The 17643-nt window shown below is 36.2% G+C and overlaps 1 protein-coding gene across 2 annotated transcripts in view; it reads right to left on the bottom strand.

Annotated features, from left to right (window-relative positions):
• The window catches only part of DCLK1 (doublecortin like kinase 1), a gene marked incomplete at its 3' end in the record, with an annotated part of 248532 nt that overhangs the window by 40916 nt on the left and 189973 nt on the right, over nucleotides 1–17643 (bottom strand). For both annotated transcript variants that reach the window (XM_080612416.1, XM_080612417.1), the window contains exons 6-7: nucleotides 3479–3563; nucleotides 2008–2116 (exon numbers count right to left, since the gene is read on the bottom strand). In XM_080612416.1, coding sequence (XP_080468542.1) covers nucleotides 2008–2116; nucleotides 3479–3563 — 194 coding nt within the window. The remainder of the gene's footprint in view (nucleotides 1–2007; nucleotides 2117–3478; nucleotides 3564–17643) is intronic.

The raw sequence follows: 17643 nt of genomic DNA, 5'->3' as shown, positions 1-17643 counted from the left end.
ATTTTCAGGCTCTTCCAAAGTATTAACTCTGATACAAATGGGATTTTGGAACAGTACAACTCAGAGACCGTAAGAGTATGTATCTGGGAATACCTGAGTAATCATGCCATTTGAGCATGTATTCACTAGGTACGTCGTCTTAGTGGATAATTCTGGGACCAGTGGCATAGACAAGAGGGCAGGAAACAGTTTTCAGTTTAGGTCTCAAAGATATTGTAATCTGCATTATTTTTAGAGGTGGCGGGACCTATATTTAATTTTGTGCCTTTTCTCTCAGCTTGAGAAAGAGTTCTAAAATGCACACTAGCACATTTGAACCATGTCTCAGCACGACTAGCATGTTCAGCTGAATGACAATGTATCAAGACCTCAACCTTTTGTTATTTTGCCTTGTAATCTGTTTCTCCCAGTCACTGCTCATTTTGCTTTTAGCGTGCCTTTTTCTCTTTTCTTAGCTCTGTGTTTTCACCTGTGCTTTTCATCAGTCATGCCCCCTCTGTGGGTTGTGTTTCAGTGTTGTTTTCATATTATTTGCTTTGGTTCCTTTAGGTTTCCAGATTCCCCAGTCTAATGTTCAGACCCCATGGTTTGATCTGAAGAGCTATCACCTTCAAGATGACCAGCTCCACCAGGAACTCACTTCAACAAAGCTCTAAAGGGCTCCTGACAGCTTTGGCCAAGTCCCACAAGCACACTGTCAGCTGATACAAAATATACTCTTCCCCTTTCCCCAACAGCTGTCTTCATGGTCTCTGACTTTGCCAGACACTTTGAGCGAGAACTGTCTTGTTCCAGAGAGTATGGTTTAAAGCCAGCAAAGCTAATTTATCAGAATCTGCCTTGAGATCTAATCTTTACTTAGCCTCGAGGGTTAATATCATATTCTTACAAGCTAAAGCCCTTTCTTTGAGACCAGAGGTAAAGTTACAGTGTTCTCTAAGAGTCTTCTCTCTAGGACATGGTAATAGGGCATATACAACTTCACTCGTGGAATTTTGTGGACATCACTTGTGGAATTTGGACATCTCTAGCTCTAGATTTTTCTTTGCTTTCTCTGAACTACTATTATATAATGTGAGCGATCTTAAAATCCTTTGACATGCAGATGAAATACCTACTACCTTTTTTACCCCACATTCTTCTATTTTTAACAATACCACCAAAAGGCTCCCGTATTTCTTCTCAGAAAATTTGTCTTTGTTCCATTTTCTTACACTCTTAATGTTGGGTAGAGCCAGTTCAAAGCTGGCTCATGACCTGGCTGGCCAGATTTAAAACCTGACACCTGAGATAGTCAACCTGGACACTTTTTAGCAACAGGAACAGCTGAAGTGACTGGTGGTTAATCTGAAGTGGATGTCTAAAATCAGTCATCAGTCATAAGGGGGACTGTTCTCGCTTTTTAATGGTAAATGGGACTGACGAAATTAGATTTTGATGGCTGCAGTGCAGCCTCCTGAAGTTGGGTGGAGCTCATATAATGGCATAAAGCAGGCAAAGAGCAGATAGATTCCATGTAACTAAAGATAAACATGAACAGGTTACTCCTCAGTGTCAGACAGCAGAATAGGTGGATCCAAAGTCAGTTCTTTGTGTTCACCAGCACCACTGCACACACAAAACTTTCTGACATCTTTACAGAACACACCTACATGTGAAATGTTTCATCAGTCTAAGGTTGCAAAGGGAGAGTTGCAAGAATACACTGCAAGAAAGATGTTATTTCAGCACAACCAGAAAGATTTAACATAAAGAACTGGTAAAATAGTGCAGAGTGCAGCAGAAAAAAACATATAAAACCCACAAAGAATTAAATAAATTAAATAAAACTGCCCCTTGGTTTCACTCATTTTTTTTTCATATGAGAGGGCATTACTCTCTTTTTTCCATCTGGCATTGACACAATACCTGACTACATGTCCCATAGTCCACAACGAAAAACATGATCTAGGAAAACCATGGCAATAATGATTATTTTTACAGTAATAAGTATATTATGCTCCTCACCTTTCTATACACTCCTTCACAATAGCAAAATTTCCATCTCCTATAGTCCTTCCAACTTTATATCGCTCTGCTATCGATGCTGGAACCTGGAAACCTTCCTCCAACACTTCTGAAAGAATCATTAGTACATTTTTATTGTTAGTGAAGGAAACACAGATGTTGCACATAACATGCATTTTAAGTCTATAGCTTTGGAGCCTGGAAACCATTCAGAGTCAGTATCCCACTTACTGTACAGTGAAACCATGCTGCTGACATTGTATGTACTCAACAGGTTTCACACAGATACAATAATGAAAAATAAGACTTAGGGGCTCAAACATACCACCGTTTGACTGTTACATTGTTTACCATTCCCATTGTAATATGCCCCTGAGACAAAACCAAAATTGCATTTTTTTAATTATGAAAAGGCCCCTGTGATCTGCACAAGCGCAGATCAGCCTCCAAAAAGGGCTGGAACTCCTTGACACAGCATGATTAAATATATGTACCAAAGAAGTCCAACACTCAAGCACTTATTTTATTACATCCTGTAAACTGAGACATCCATAAAACTCCTCATGTGCTAAGTGCTAGTTCTCCCCCTCCCCCAATATTAAATATTTAGTTTTTAAACAAATGTTCTCAATAATACTACCTCACAAGCAACCTGGGCACCAGATGTTTAGGTAAAATTGCATTACACAGTGTCTAAGCATAAGAAAGGTTTGTAGTTTCATGTGTTTTAGTGCTCATTCATGTACCATTATTTCTAAATGTATTTGAAATAGCTTGTTACAAATACCTAACATGCCTCTAAAAGCTGACTGTAAACTGCAGCTGACACAAACTACCATATAAATACCATAACATTAAAAAAAATGCCCCTCAGAAATGTGACTTGAATTTGCACTCTTTTAAGACGGTGCTTTTAGCTGTATTTTTATCTGTCCTTTTTTCCAGTTTAATATTAAAAGTGAATATTACGATACAAGGGAGCTGTGGTTTGCTTGAATTCACAGGCAGCATGTAGAGGTACTGTCAGATGGGAACACACAAATGCACTTATGTTTTCGTGTGTGTAAACTGGCAGCATTCAAGCAAACCCTATCCCTTAGCCAACTTGCTCAAAGCCCTAATACGGGGTAAAACTAGTAATTTTTGAATGAAGACCCAGGAGTGCAGTATGTTTTTTAGCACCATGACAGATGAGACAAAAAATAACTAAAATAATCCACTCAGCACTGCACCACCTGCGGAACTAGTATCTTGAGTATCCTGCAACAAAAACACCTCTCAGTAGTGATGTCCAGATCAATTCTGAACCACAGCAAACCTAACTGGTTTGCTAAGACCTATGAGCCTCCTCATGGCGAGTCATCCAACCAGCAAAGCTCCCACCTTCTCTGGCAGGAAGAATGACTCATTTCCTACACAGCTGCTGTTACCACTACACTGACTGCTTTGAATGTCAGCCTTCAAATGTTACCTTCTGCAGGTCCATCATTTTCATCCATAGAGCTGCAAACTTTGGTGGATGCTAATGAGGTAGAGGAGCCACTGTGTTGGGAGCTCTGGAAATGGAGAGACACAAATGAAAACAGATGATTTTTAAGGAGTACAAGTACCCACAGCAGATTCCTGCTGGACACACATCCCGGAAAGGCTTCAGTGTTCACTATATGAGGTATTGATTTACTTTGGTGGAGGGATATGTGAATGCTTGGGAAGAGTCCAATTTTTCCACTGAAATTATACTTTTGTTACCCTAGCATACATGGAGACATCGCTGATCTATTATGTGCAGTAATGTGCAGTAAGGCATTTATGTACGGTCTATTAGTTTCTCCCTATTCTACACGTATTTTGGCAGGGAAAACCGAGGAGCTGTATGCCCTCTGCAGGCAGGAGACTGTTTTGTCAGGAACACCGTTAACTCGGCATCCACTAGAAGTACAAATGAAGCCTTCGACTGAAGTTGGCTTTGTTACAGGCAGAATTCCTTACTTTTGCAAACCTCCCTCTGGTTAAATCCGCCCCAGTTGTGTTCCAGAAGGTAGTAATCATTATGTTAATGTATGGAAAAAAAAAAAGTCAGGGTGAATAATGTTTGCTTCTTTGGAAAAGTGTTTGATTTGGTATAGCTCACTTGAGGCATGAGTCTATACCCTGGTTTTAAGTACTTGTGCAGCAAGTGTCTACGTTTGCCCATACAGTTAATGGAGGATGTTATCTCTGTCATCTCTAGAAGGAGATTTGTAGCCACCCATCTTGTATGCTAAAAGTATAGCAGGCAGGATCTCACTAAGAGAGACTTCTAAAGCATATATCAATGTCTATCAGTTACGTATGGATTCTAGGCATGTACTTTAGGAAAACTGCTTCATCACACATACAGATGGATGAAACTACACAGACATATGAGATGGACTGGACTTCACCCAAAACTTTATCCTGTGTTCCTTAACAACTGTAAAAACATATAATCAGAATTCTCTCATCTTCAAAGAAAACTAAGAAGCAGCTCAAATGTAATAGTGGTCCTCTAAACCTACAGCAAAATCAAGCTCAGGTCATGTTGCAACATAAGTGAGAAGTATTCAGAGGATTTTCAAAACGAAAACTTTTTTGGGTTCACATGTTCAAAGGTTACAAAGTGCTGCAGTACTTAATTACCTCTTTCAATCTAAATATTACATAAATTGTAGGCTGTACTGCACACAACTAACAAATACCATCAGCTTCTTTTGTCTGTATTTGCAAGGTATCTAGATGCCCATAATCAGGGTGCCAATCCCCTTCACAAATTTCATACACCATCTATGGAACAACCTCTCTCTGCCACCACAGAGCACAGCTGATGACTGGAGCAAGAATAACTATTGCTGCAGCTGTTGGGATTTTTGCAGAGTACAGAGCCAGGGAGAAGGCAGTCAGCAGAGTTAAAAGCTGTCCAGTATGGCAAGTTTATTTGAACAGACTAACTTTTAATTTCTCCCATAACAGATTAAGGTCAGATGATTCAGATGAACGTTAAACTTCACCCATTTTTCACTAAATAATCCTGAAAGCTTGCACATCCCATCTACCAGGAGATCGTTTGCCCTCTTCTTTTTTTTTCAATCAACCTCAGCTCACTGTTTTCATCTGTCCAAAGCATTTCTTGTAAGCTTTGACCAGAATTAAAAGTGACATTAATCAGTTTTTGGACTAGTTTTGCTGCCTCTTGACAAGAGAAGTCAGCACCGATGGATTTTATGCAGTTCACTAAGATACTGCTGCCAGTATTGATGTCAGTAAAAACTTACCTCTGGTTCATTTTTTGAACAAACGAGCAAATGAGGATCAAGGTAATGGGAAAATGCTAGGAGTTCTCATGCCTGGAGAAGTCACCCTCAAAGCCTATTTTTATACACACATAATGAGAGAATTGTTTCCTTTACACACCTGCTTGTAAAATAAGCAGAAAAACATGTTTTCTCTACTCATTCTTCTGGGTCTGTCTGTTTTCCTAGACCAGGCATCCAATTTCTTGCTTCTTTTCCCACTCCACAGTATTTTCTTACATGAATTACAATTTAAATATGTTTAATATTTGTTACATATACAATCATGAATGAACCTTTACAACAGTTAAGGGGTACAACACGAAAAGGTTAGCGCTAGGTTTCCAATAGATTATTAAACAACTGCTTTATTGATTTTTATTTTTTTCTATTTTAAATAATAAGATTACACTTTTCAGCAGATGTTAGGTCAAGAATGCCGACCGCAAACCACTTTCTTAGCAGCTTTCTTTAGCAGTCGGATGGTCCCTTCACAAGAGTCTAGCACCCGTTGTTCTCATTCTTGAGAGTGGGAAAAGTGAAAATCGAGACCAAAATTGGTGGCCACATCTTCTCAGAATGGGTGCCTAAAGAGATTCAAATTTCTATTTGAGAATCTAATTTCTCAAGGACCCTCAAGATGAGGTTTAGCTGAGAACTGTGATTGCTCAGTCATTTCCTTCCAAAATTAGACCCCTTTGAGGGCTCATTTTAGCAAAGTGCTTCAGCAGTGCTACACTTTAGATACAAATATATTTACAAATGTATTTAAATATATTTTACATACATATACATATTATAAAGACAAACATATTTAAAAACTGTGGTCTTAATGGCCTACACATAACTGAAATTAAATTCACTCATATATATCTGTCTTAGGTATATCTCACTAAATATGCATTTAGGCTAGGTTTAACTAAACAAACTGGAAAAAAAAGTGACCCATAGAAAATTTAAAGGATATAAAACCTCTTTACTTATCAACACTACATAAGAATGGGAAGTCTAAGATGATATTTGTAACTGAAGAACTAAAGTGGTGCATTAGTAGCATTTACTGTACCATAGGTCTGCAAACAAAGCATACAGCCCCCTCAGTGAGACATGAGTGAAAAGCACCAGTGAGTGAATAGAAGCAGAGCTCACCAGTGAAAAGCAACAGTAACTAAGCAGAGACTTGCTAAAAATACATACTGAGAGTTTGAAAGCTTTAAACTTCCAAATTTTTAAATTAGTTGAAAAATGTGACATACTTTTCATTACCTTTGCTGAACCTCTCCTATTAAAGCAACAGATTAAAAAAAATCAGAAACTGTACATTTGCGTATATTACCAAGTCTGCCAATGGACCCCCCTTCCACCATTAAAGAGATGTTACTAGATAAACAGGAAACAAATATTTTCATCTTTATTCAATTCTCTGGAACAACACAGAGGTATTTATTTATTTATCTTTATTTTAGCTGGAAGGGCATTTCATTTATTTAGACTTTAATTAGCTCATTGTTCTCACAAGCTGAAAGCCTTCTGAGTCCAGCAATCCTTGTGGGTCTCGTTGTTCCTTCCACTTGGCTTGCCAATCGTAAGGCAGTCTGTTGCATGCATTGTCGCTCTCACAGCTGTGGACCCCATCAGGGATATTGAAGATGGGGAGAGGGGAAAAACAAACTCTAAGCACACATATAATCTCTTCAACACACAGACCTTAATGCAATTAGCTGTTTTAATTTTAAGAGATGTTAAGGTGCTTGAAATGTCATCACTATAACACAGATTTAAAGGGGTCCAGTTGCACAGGTTGCCAGCACATAGCCATTTTTATGGCACACCTCTATAAAAGTGATGGCATAAAAAAGTCAGATCTTTGGCGTAAGGATTTCAGATCCTATTCAGGTTTGTATAACAGATGGTCAGCACACCACACATCTCATTGATGTGAATGGAAACATTAGCAGTATAGAGTTTCATCCATGTCTCACTGGGAGATTTATTTAGCAACTGTTTTGTAAATACCTTGTATCTCAGTGGAAATGGTGCTAAATCTATGAAAAAAAGGCAGTAAAATAAATATTACTATAATTTCTCTTTCTCCATACTCACCTTTGTTCTAATTTAATCTTAAAATCCCACTTCAACAGCAGGAATTATTCTTGTAGATTACAAGTGTCAGCAGTTATGAAAAGAAACTTAAAACAAGTATGACTAGAAAGTTTGCTAGGGCAAATCAAACTCCTGAATCTTAAACCCCAAACACTGCATTTAATTTTCCAAACCTCTCAAAACCTTTATTAGCACATATGGAGTCTAGAAAGTCTCTCAACAATAGATCCCTTTGTATGTTCCTAGCATGAAGGAAGCATCTGGATGAAATGTGAGTAACAGAAATGCACACAGGTGTAACACTAAGTTTGGATCTCATGCAGAGTTCTGCTGTTTTAGAAACAGGCTTAGTGAAGTGAAGAGTAAAATTAGTAAACAAAGTGTAAATTCAGGAAGGAGATCCAGGATAAGAGAATTACTAAGGTCTTTAAATTATGCCTCCTAAGATTTCCCTATTCTGAAGAATTTTACAGAATTTAAAAAACATGCAAAAAGCAATGTGTGTCAGTAATGTGTGTAAGATGTTCAGCTCAGCAAAGAGAAACAGCATTAAAACCAAATCGAAACAGTTAAGGAATCACGCTCACCTCTTTTGGAGCCCATACTAGTGTTCAGTCTCATTATAAATAACTTTTGCAAGGTAGCTGTCATGAAATTCTGACAAAGTCAATTCCTTAGCCTAAATATCATCATTGTTAATAGTAAAATTAAGAAAACAGTCCAGTGCAGGTATTAAAGGACTCTGAAGGGCTCAAAAAATGTATGCAACATGTGTTAAGCAAGAAATAAGTAAGTCAATGCAACAAAATGGTACATCTTCAGAGAACAAAAGGTAAGGCAGAGGACAACTGATTTAAAACAGTAAAATGATATATTTTGATGCCAGCGTTAAAGAAACAAATTCAGTTTTTATTATTCCATTTAGAGAGAAGCAAAGGGTTATATTGAAACCCCCTCCCCCAACTCTAACTAGTGAAAAATAGTTTCGATTTTCTTTTGTTTAATCGCTTATATTTTTTTGGCCCAGACAGCTCAGAAGGGGAAAACATGCAAACAGTACAGAGCTGGCAAAGAATTACTTCATGGAGAAATACCAAATCCACAATCTGCATGCTGAAAGAATGGAAGCCAATAAAATTCAACGTATAGAAAGAGAAATGATGTAATTGTTTTCTTTTCAAATTCAGACAATGCACTAAACAAGATCCAAATTTATTTATAAACAGTTTCATCTGGAAAGGAACAATAAAAAATGTATGCAAACCTGCTACTTATCCACAGTTTTACATCCTGCCCTGGCTTCTTAGACACTTGACTAAAGAGAGGCCCTACACAGGGAAATTTATGCAATTCAGGATTTACACAGCCTGGAGAAGAGATAAGTTTAAACTACACAAGCAATACTCCAGTGTGTGTCATTTAGGAACTTGTGTTGATTTTCTTCTTAGAGGGATACAGGGACAAATGGAAGAGTTTGCAAGTAAATCAAGCTGACAGATTGAAACTGACTTTTTACGTACTTTGTTTTATTGGGATCCTCTTACTAAGCTGCAGCATCTACTGCTTATACATTCATTTGATTTGTGTAACAAGGCAATTCTGAAACACCAGCATAGTTTCCTGTATAGTATTTAACAGTAAACTTGTATCTAACCTCTGCTAGCTCCTAGCAGCTGCTTCCAAAGCAGAGCCATAATTCAAACTGTAGGCTCACTCGACCTTTGGAATCCTCCAGAAAAGGCTGATGATCTAAAAAAAAAGTATCAGATTCATGGAATCGGAAGTTGACCTGTCATTACTGTATCCATACTGTGGTTAACATGAAAAGTCACATGTACAATGATGCAATGAGGTTTCCTTTTTCCTTTTCTAAAGTTATACACAGGTAAAGTTTTCCATTCAACTACAGAATAAAAACTGAAAGACCATCAAAGGAGGTTCTTATTTCTTCCACCCAATTGAAGGCCCAGAGCAATCACCACTTTTATTTTTTATCTCTGTGAGTTGAGTTTTAAAAGCTGTTCTGGTATTCTTAAATGTTACTTGGTAGGGACAGAAACCCCAATTATTTTGTGTCTACTCTTCCTCATTTCTATCATACTGCTTCTATCTATGTCTGTACATCAGTTTTAGGCAGATCTATTTACTAACAACTAAGTGGGTTTCAAAACTAGAACTTTTATCAGGCCCACATATCCCTCTAAGAGAGTGTGTGAACATCAGCTGAAGCATCAGACCGGCAGGTGACATGTCAGAAATTGTAACGCTTCTCTTCCCCCACCCCTGCTAAATAAAATAAAAATAAAACCAGGCTATAGATGTGTATTTTTAAAAAGTGGAAACATATATCAAGAAAACAAGGTACTCATTTTAAAACACCATGGGTAAGTTTCAGTCCTCTTAGCTTTTCACAGACATTATTTGTCTAATACTTGCCTTAAGAGGAGCGCTGCTGTAGCTGAGTTGTCAGAAGGGAGATGGTACCTTGCTTTGGACAGTCTACTAATTTCTCACTTCATCCTTCAAGTCTACCCCATCATGTAAACACACACGCTTACCCATAAGCAATTCAAGGCAGGTATATTTACTGTCTCAAAAAAAACATAGTAGAAGCCAAATTCTTCCTTGAAGGATTTTTTGCATCTACACACTAGAGCCTGGATTTAAAAAAAGCACAAAATACATTGACTATTTAAAGGGACTCATTAGGACGCCTGAATCCCATATGCCAAGTGAACCATCAGATGGACAATGCTGATCCAACTCCAATATCAACTGCAAGTACTTTTTTAAAGCCTGTTAATCACATTTCCAAAATAAACTCACTGAACAGTGTGCATTTTTTAAATATATTTATTACATTGCTTACAATAATCTACAGTAATGTTAAATCTACCAAAACAACAAATTGCAACCAGGATGACATGGTCAAATATGAAACACAAGTACAACACAGTATGATGAAACAATGGCACAAAAATTAAGGTGATTTTCTTCAGCTGATTATATGAAATAAAACATTCATTTGCAAGTTTTACATTTTTTGTTGATAAATCAACAGCTTTCTTTTTGGTTTCCTGCATCACATTAATAGAAAAATGGTATATTTTAAAAAGTAAATATCCAAGCACTTTTTGAAAAAGAAAAAAAAATAATTGTATGCATAACTTTGTAAAGTCTTAAACTTATGTTGTAAATGTGCCAATATTTACAATATCATAGTGCAACTAACAAAATGAAGAGGCCTTAGCACAAACATCATTTAGTTCCTCTTTCACTAGAGTTCAAATTCCAAAACACTGTATTGCAGGGCAAACCACAAACTAATTACCTCAGGGAACATCAGACAACAAGTACACGCTGAATACAGTACACCTTTTTTCGTACTTCACTGTTGAGGGTTAAGTTAAGCAAACCTGAATATGATCAACATGCGCAAATACAGACACTAAAATGCATACGGATAAGTACGTGTGCACTGTGTGTGTTTTTAACAACCCTTCACTAAGTGTGCGTACACAAGAAGTACCTACTTCTACATTGCCTTCCATGGGGAGTGAGGGAGCTCAGCCAGTCTGAGATCAGGTGTGAGGTGAAACAGGCAAACTGAGCCAGCCGTAAGGTGTTACAACAGCAAACAGCTCAGAATAGCCCCTGCTCTGCTTGGCAAGCCCTGCTTTTGGAACAGAGGGGCTCCTGGGGGAGCACACCCATTTCCAGAGTGTGACAACTACTTGCTTGCTTTGCTCTGCATGTAAAGCTACTGCTGACTGCGTGACATAAGGTTATTTTTCTGTTGATCATTCATAGTTACAAGGTCTCATCCTGTCACTAACAGATAAACTGAAAGTGAAGATTAAATAATGAGTCTTTCATTTGGCTGTATACCATTAATTGCATACATGAAAAAGCACAGACAACATTAATCTAAGTACTCATCAAATAATGAGGTATTGTAGCACCACAAAGACTTCCTGTTTGTTCATTTTGCCACTATTTTTGACAAAACAGTAAACTTGAGTTGATCAGAGGTTCTTTTCTATATTACTGTTACTTCATTTTAACATTTAGAGTTGGAGGACATTTTCTGCAACATAGTCCACCATACAAAATTCACATACTTCACAGCAGTGTGAAGTATGAAATTGCAAAAGCAAACAAACATGATTATTTATTTGAATTGTTATACTACACAATCTCAAGCGAGGTGTTCTTCAAGGCTGTTTAACATTATATATCCTTTCTTATAATATATGCTTATAGCCATAATATTAATGCCCCGGAATTTTCATTTTACAGTCATATATGTTAAAATGGTTTAAAAAGAAAAATAAGTAGATATAATGTGATGTTGCTGAATTATTTTTCAAATTGAAAAGCAATTTTCACATTGGATAATGAAGGTTAAAGATTTTACTGATTTCAACAAAATAACTTCTAATATTGCATGAGTTAAAAACTTCTGAACAGTGCAATTCTAGAAACTCAAGTCTGAACATACTAAAATAATACAATTTCAAATTTATGATTAATGTTTTGTCTGTGCATATATAATGTATTTGTGCATAAGGTTCTAATCCCTCCCACCATGCAGTCAATGGTGGCTTTGCCACTAACTGCAAACTCAGCAGAATTTAGCCCTTGTTTGTACATGAGATCTCTTAAAATTGTGCAGACTTCCTCAGGGGAGCTGCTCAGCAAGCGCAGGTTGGTGCAGCTCCACCGACTTTAACAGAGCTATAGCGAATCCCACCAGATGAACATCCTCCCACTAACACATTTCCCCCACGTATTTGTTTAAAGCCACAAATGTGACACAACTGTGCATGGGTTTCAAAACAATTAATCTATATGTGTGTGTATATAAATATAAACATACACATTCTGTGCTTCACATGTGAACTTTTTGTTGTATAAAAGAAGAAGAGATTAAAAAACACCTGAAAAGTTGCAGAAAGCATTAGGGAAATAATCACAAATATTCATAAAGCTCAAAGGGAAGCAAAGCGTTCACAATCTATACAAGACTCTTTAGCTACATCATAATCACCTTATAGTAGGCACAAATAATGCAGCATAGAGAGAACTATAAGAGGGTCAAATACTATAAAGTTGCTTAAGCTATTAAGTTATTTAATGAGGTTGATGAAATCTAGGAACAAACTAAAACCTGTGCTGTTGCAAGCAGAACTACAGCATCATGAAACACAATTTTAGTTTCACCCATAAACTGAAACCTTCTGGTGTTGCTCAAAAGAAATATTTAATTTATGCTCATGTATAATGGGAATTACATTCCACACAAAAGGCATCTCAAAGTCTATAAACAGTATACTTTTGAATCTCTAAGGGACTTTCATTCCTTAAATGAAATTTTGATATATATTGCCCCTGAATAGCCCCTTAATACAAGTCATATGCTGAAATGATTAAATGTTATGGACTAGCATATTCTTTGAGACAGTCTTGGTGAAGAACTCGCTATGATAACAATTACTGATGTAAGGTCCATTTTTCTTTTCCACAGCTAAGAAAAACTGTGGGATTCAGGTTTGCTGACAATCTGTGCTGCCTGCACAGAACAAACATTCTTAATAAACTGCCTTACACAGCAGTAGCTTATAAGGGAGAGGGGAGGAAAATTAAAATTCCTGGAATTTATTTTCTTCACAGGCAAAAAACAATTTTCAAAATGTCAGGGAGTATTTTGTTCAGTCTTGTGGAGTTGTCTGAATATTTGGGAACTGATCCCAATGCACCTTTACATAATATGCATTTCTTGGGAATAAGTAATATATTTTAAGAAAACATTACCTCATAAGAGGCAAAAATGCAAGTAACTTCACAGCTGCAAACTTTTTCAGTCGAACAGGACAGCCTTAGAGGATCAGGGTATGGAGGGGGGGCACATGACTGTTCATATTACCAGGAACAGTTTTAGATCTGAAGTCTGAAGCAGGAATGGCAAAACATGCATTTCAAAAGGGAATGACCTAACTGCTTCAGCAAACCTGCCAGATCAATCATTTTCTCTCCAGGTGATACTGTAACCAAGTATTGAAACCAGAGAAGGTAAGTTTTGTATTCTGCTGCCCTTTTACTTCTTTTTGCAAATATCCTCCATAAAGAAAACAATATTGATACAGTGAAGCTGTAACATCACATGCCAACATTTTCTAGCTGCTAAACTTTATTATGGACAGATCAGTGTAAAGGAATTATTTCATTACATTTAAAAGTTGGCATGTGGCAGCTAAATATTTGCTGCTGTTAAGTAAATTTTCCTGATTTCAAAATATATTAAATCATTACTAAGTAGCTCAAAAATATAATATCTATAGATTTTTGTTGAGGATCATAATCACACTAATTTTTAATTCTTAAATCATTAGCATTTGAGATACTGAACAGAAAAGTATAAGACAGTAAAAAATGTGTGATCGCTACACAACGGGCTTAAATACAACAGATAAGCTTTAAAGCAATACGCAATGATGGGAAATACTGCTATTACATGAATTAAAATAGACTAAGATTCTCACAATAAAGCAGCAGAAAACAAATAAAATTAGTAGATAATTTGTTAAGCAACTGGTTATAATGCATGACCTACTTTAACACTAGAGTTTTGCATATTCATGCCGTACAAAATGACCACCTCTAGAAATTCTGAAAACAAAGAAATTAGGTCAATAGGAGGATGATTTACAGTACCACCATTTCTGTAGTCTTTCATTTTAAAATGCATAAAATGCCTTATCACAGCAAATAAAAAGCCAATGTTCCTGTTCTTAACATAAGTGTAAATAATCACTAGTTTCTCAGGCAAATTGTGTTTTTCCAAAAGGTATCATATGTGTGTCTGATGACGCTAATAGCCAGTGGGTTCCCAGATTTCCTCATTTAGAAATCTGTCCATATTTACTTGCAACACGCAGATGATCTGTATTAACAGCTCTTGCCAGGTAAAACACTGATGTTGCCTGTGAACGCCCTTCTGTTTACAGTCATCAGATGGTAATGCAGTGAAGAGAACTTGAACTCTGCTTTGAAAGCATTTACTTTTTGTCCTGTGACCACACAAGATTTCTTAATTTTCTTTTCATTTAGGTAAAAAGACTAAACTTAAGAGTGTTCCAAATATGTGTGTCAGGATCAGACAGCATGGTGCAAGCAGTTTAATATGTCAGGATTTTTCTTTTCTGCATTTTACCTATTCATTGGTAAAAGCAAAGTATTCATTAACTGTTCATACCAAAATGAATAAAGATACTCATGGTAAAAACAGAACATATAATCAGTACCTTAGATTATAAAAAGAGTGCTATTCATAAATGTGCCCATTATAGATTTGTGCGTTATATTCACCTTATCCAATCTTCGCTCCTTAAAGCGTGCACAATGCTGTTTTGTAGTTGACGGACATATTCAATGGCTCATTCATTACAAATTCTTGCATTAAAATGCAGTGGTAAAGCCAAAAATACACCCTCCCCACCGAATTAATTTGGCCCCATGTTTTTAATATTAAATATGCAAAACTCTTTTGTGCTATTCACTATAACTGTAAATTAGCAGCTATTCTCTTTAAAAATGTTAAACCTTCACCAAATCACAAACCATAAACATTGTTCCATTTTCTCTTTTACACTGAGTCTCCTACTGAATCCATATCATCCGAAGAGAGTGGGCGATACAGGTCCTGTAAGATGAAGTGCAGTATAGATTTGTTTATTGTGTTTGATTTGTTGCACTGCAAATGTCTTACTTTCTTTTTGTTACTGTGGACCAGAAGATACTGTTTAACACAAAAGACACATACTCTATATACTCAGATTTTTGGCTTAATGTCACTTAATTGTTTTTATTCAACAAACAGATGATTAGTAAATAACGCTGGAGTTTCAAAGTACAACACATTCTAAGATACAATTATTTTTTCCTTTGATTTTGTCCTATTAAAAACCATTAAGACAATATTTGTGTGTTCGGAGGAGTCTCCTAATTGTTTGGAAATTTGGCACTATGAATTTAATTTTAAAGGGAATACAGTTCCTTTTTTGCTGCTTGGTATATAGCAGTAAGAAAGTATGTGTTTACCTTACATAAGGTAATCAAAACTTGCCACCCCATGGTGATATAGCATGAATCCAGCAGCATTTGAGCCACAGAATGCTGACACTGAATATTGCCGTTACCTACATTGCACTGATAATGGTATCTCTTTTCCACAGTGTCAGTGTGCATGTGTAAAAAGGCAGCATGTAAAATCCCCATCACAGGCTCTTTCTGACGGTAGCCAAGCAACCAGCTTGTTTTTAAAATACCCACCCCAAGCATCCTCTGATGGATCAGATAATCCTCAAATGCCAGAGGTGCTAGGGGATGAGACACATTGCCCTGTCCAATCTACACAGCACAGCAATCCTCCCCAAGGTACACAATGGCACTGAATGAAAGAGAAAGTTCAGCAAAGAGAAGTGGCAGAGGACAGAGTGCTATCTTTTTAAGGTGAAATTAAGCATCACTGATGATTAGAGGGGTGTTGTGCAGGCAGGTGCACAGCACAACTCACAGTCAACTTCTGACACTTTTAAAGTGTTTTGGTGGATTTTTTAAGTTTAACACATATTTACAAAATACAACAAAACAACTACAAGATGAAATACAAGAACACATGGAATGGGAAGGCTGATGGAACCAGCTTTAGGGTTGATCTTGATTTGGGGTTTGTTTGGTTTTTTAATCACAGGAAAATAACTGACACAAAAATAAACAAATCAAAAAGCTGTACTATAAAACAAGGACTACCTAAAATTAATGCTTTACAAATTTCAAATTTACTAGGATCTCAATAATTTACGCATTTTTTATGGTTTACTTGCAGGCACTTTCTGAGTCAAAATCAGATCTCAAATACATTTCTATTTTGTTGTGAACTATCTAGACAAAAGAAGCATTTTTAAACAGACAAGATCATGCCATTATGAATGCTAAATAATTAGTTAATTATTAGAATTTCTTTTCAGCACATACAGTTTGGGAATTTCTAATATGCAATACAGAAAAACAATAATTTGATTTGCTAGTGATGGTAACATTAACTTTTGAATAATACCTTCAAGGTGAAGGCTTAGTTTCTCTGAATATAAAAACCATGCATTCAGAACTTACAAAGAAGACACTTATGGGGACTTACTTTTAATATTTATGGAATGTTTTTGTGCTTATTTTAATAACTCTATGCATGTTTTAGAGCCAAATCATGCATGAAATTTCAGTATCATATTCTCTGGGGTTTTTTTCATATACGTTTAAATACTTGAAACTTTTTTAAACTTCTCCTTTCTGCAAGAGTTTTCCTTGCCTATAATTAGCCAAAGAGCTGTATTTCTGCAAAATATAAGAATCTATTTATTATTTTGCATAGATTAATAAAAAGATAAAACTTGCTGAATGAATAAGACTTCTTGGCTACATATAGCTAAAAAAAGCCTTATATACATACAATCCAACTCTGATTAGATAAGAGGTACCTTAAATCTACTTTTTATTATTCTATAGGTCGTAGGCTCTAGGCAAGCAGAAAAAACATTTAAGATAATGGCAAGCAACAGAAAATCAGGTATGATGAATGGTAAGTGTCTACCTTAACTGAAGTTAATTACTTTGATTAGAAGACAGAGGAAAAATAAGCTCATTAAACATTATAAAGGCTAATCAAATAAAATGTGTTATGTATATTTATTGTTATGATTGCCATGTCACCTTTTCTGATTCTGGGTCATTAACCATACTTTGTTGTGGTAGGAACTATATGCATGTGCAACACAATAACTCTATTTGAACTGCTATAAATCTGAATTTCAGATGTTTTAATCCTCTGTGGAAACACACTATTAAGTACATAATAATTTTAAACCAAAATTCTTAATTTCCTATTTAAGAATAATTACAAAGAAATAATTAAATTACAGGAAAGTATAGCTATGGTACACAGCCTGCAAGTTAAAATACTTTGAAGCTGATAATTGGTTAATAGCTCAGACAGCTGGTAACTGGTTCCTAGTTCACTTTGAAGTCCTTGTAGTACAACCAAAAATTATTCTTTCAAATCTTACTTTCCTTAAATATAGATTGAATTTCTCCCAAGAGTATTAAAATGTAACTTTCACTGATTTCTGAATTCTGGAAAAAACTCAGCCACATACATACGCAAGTGAGA

This window comes from Psittacula echo (assembly GCF_963264785.1).
Source record: "Psittacula echo genome assembly, chromosome: 3".
Classification (NCBI taxonomy): domain Eukaryota; kingdom Metazoa; phylum Chordata; class Aves; order Psittaciformes; family Psittacidae; genus Psittacula; species Psittacula echo.
The sequence above is the reverse complement of the archived record's forward strand: the minus strand, read 5'-3'. Positions and strand labels throughout refer to the sequence as shown.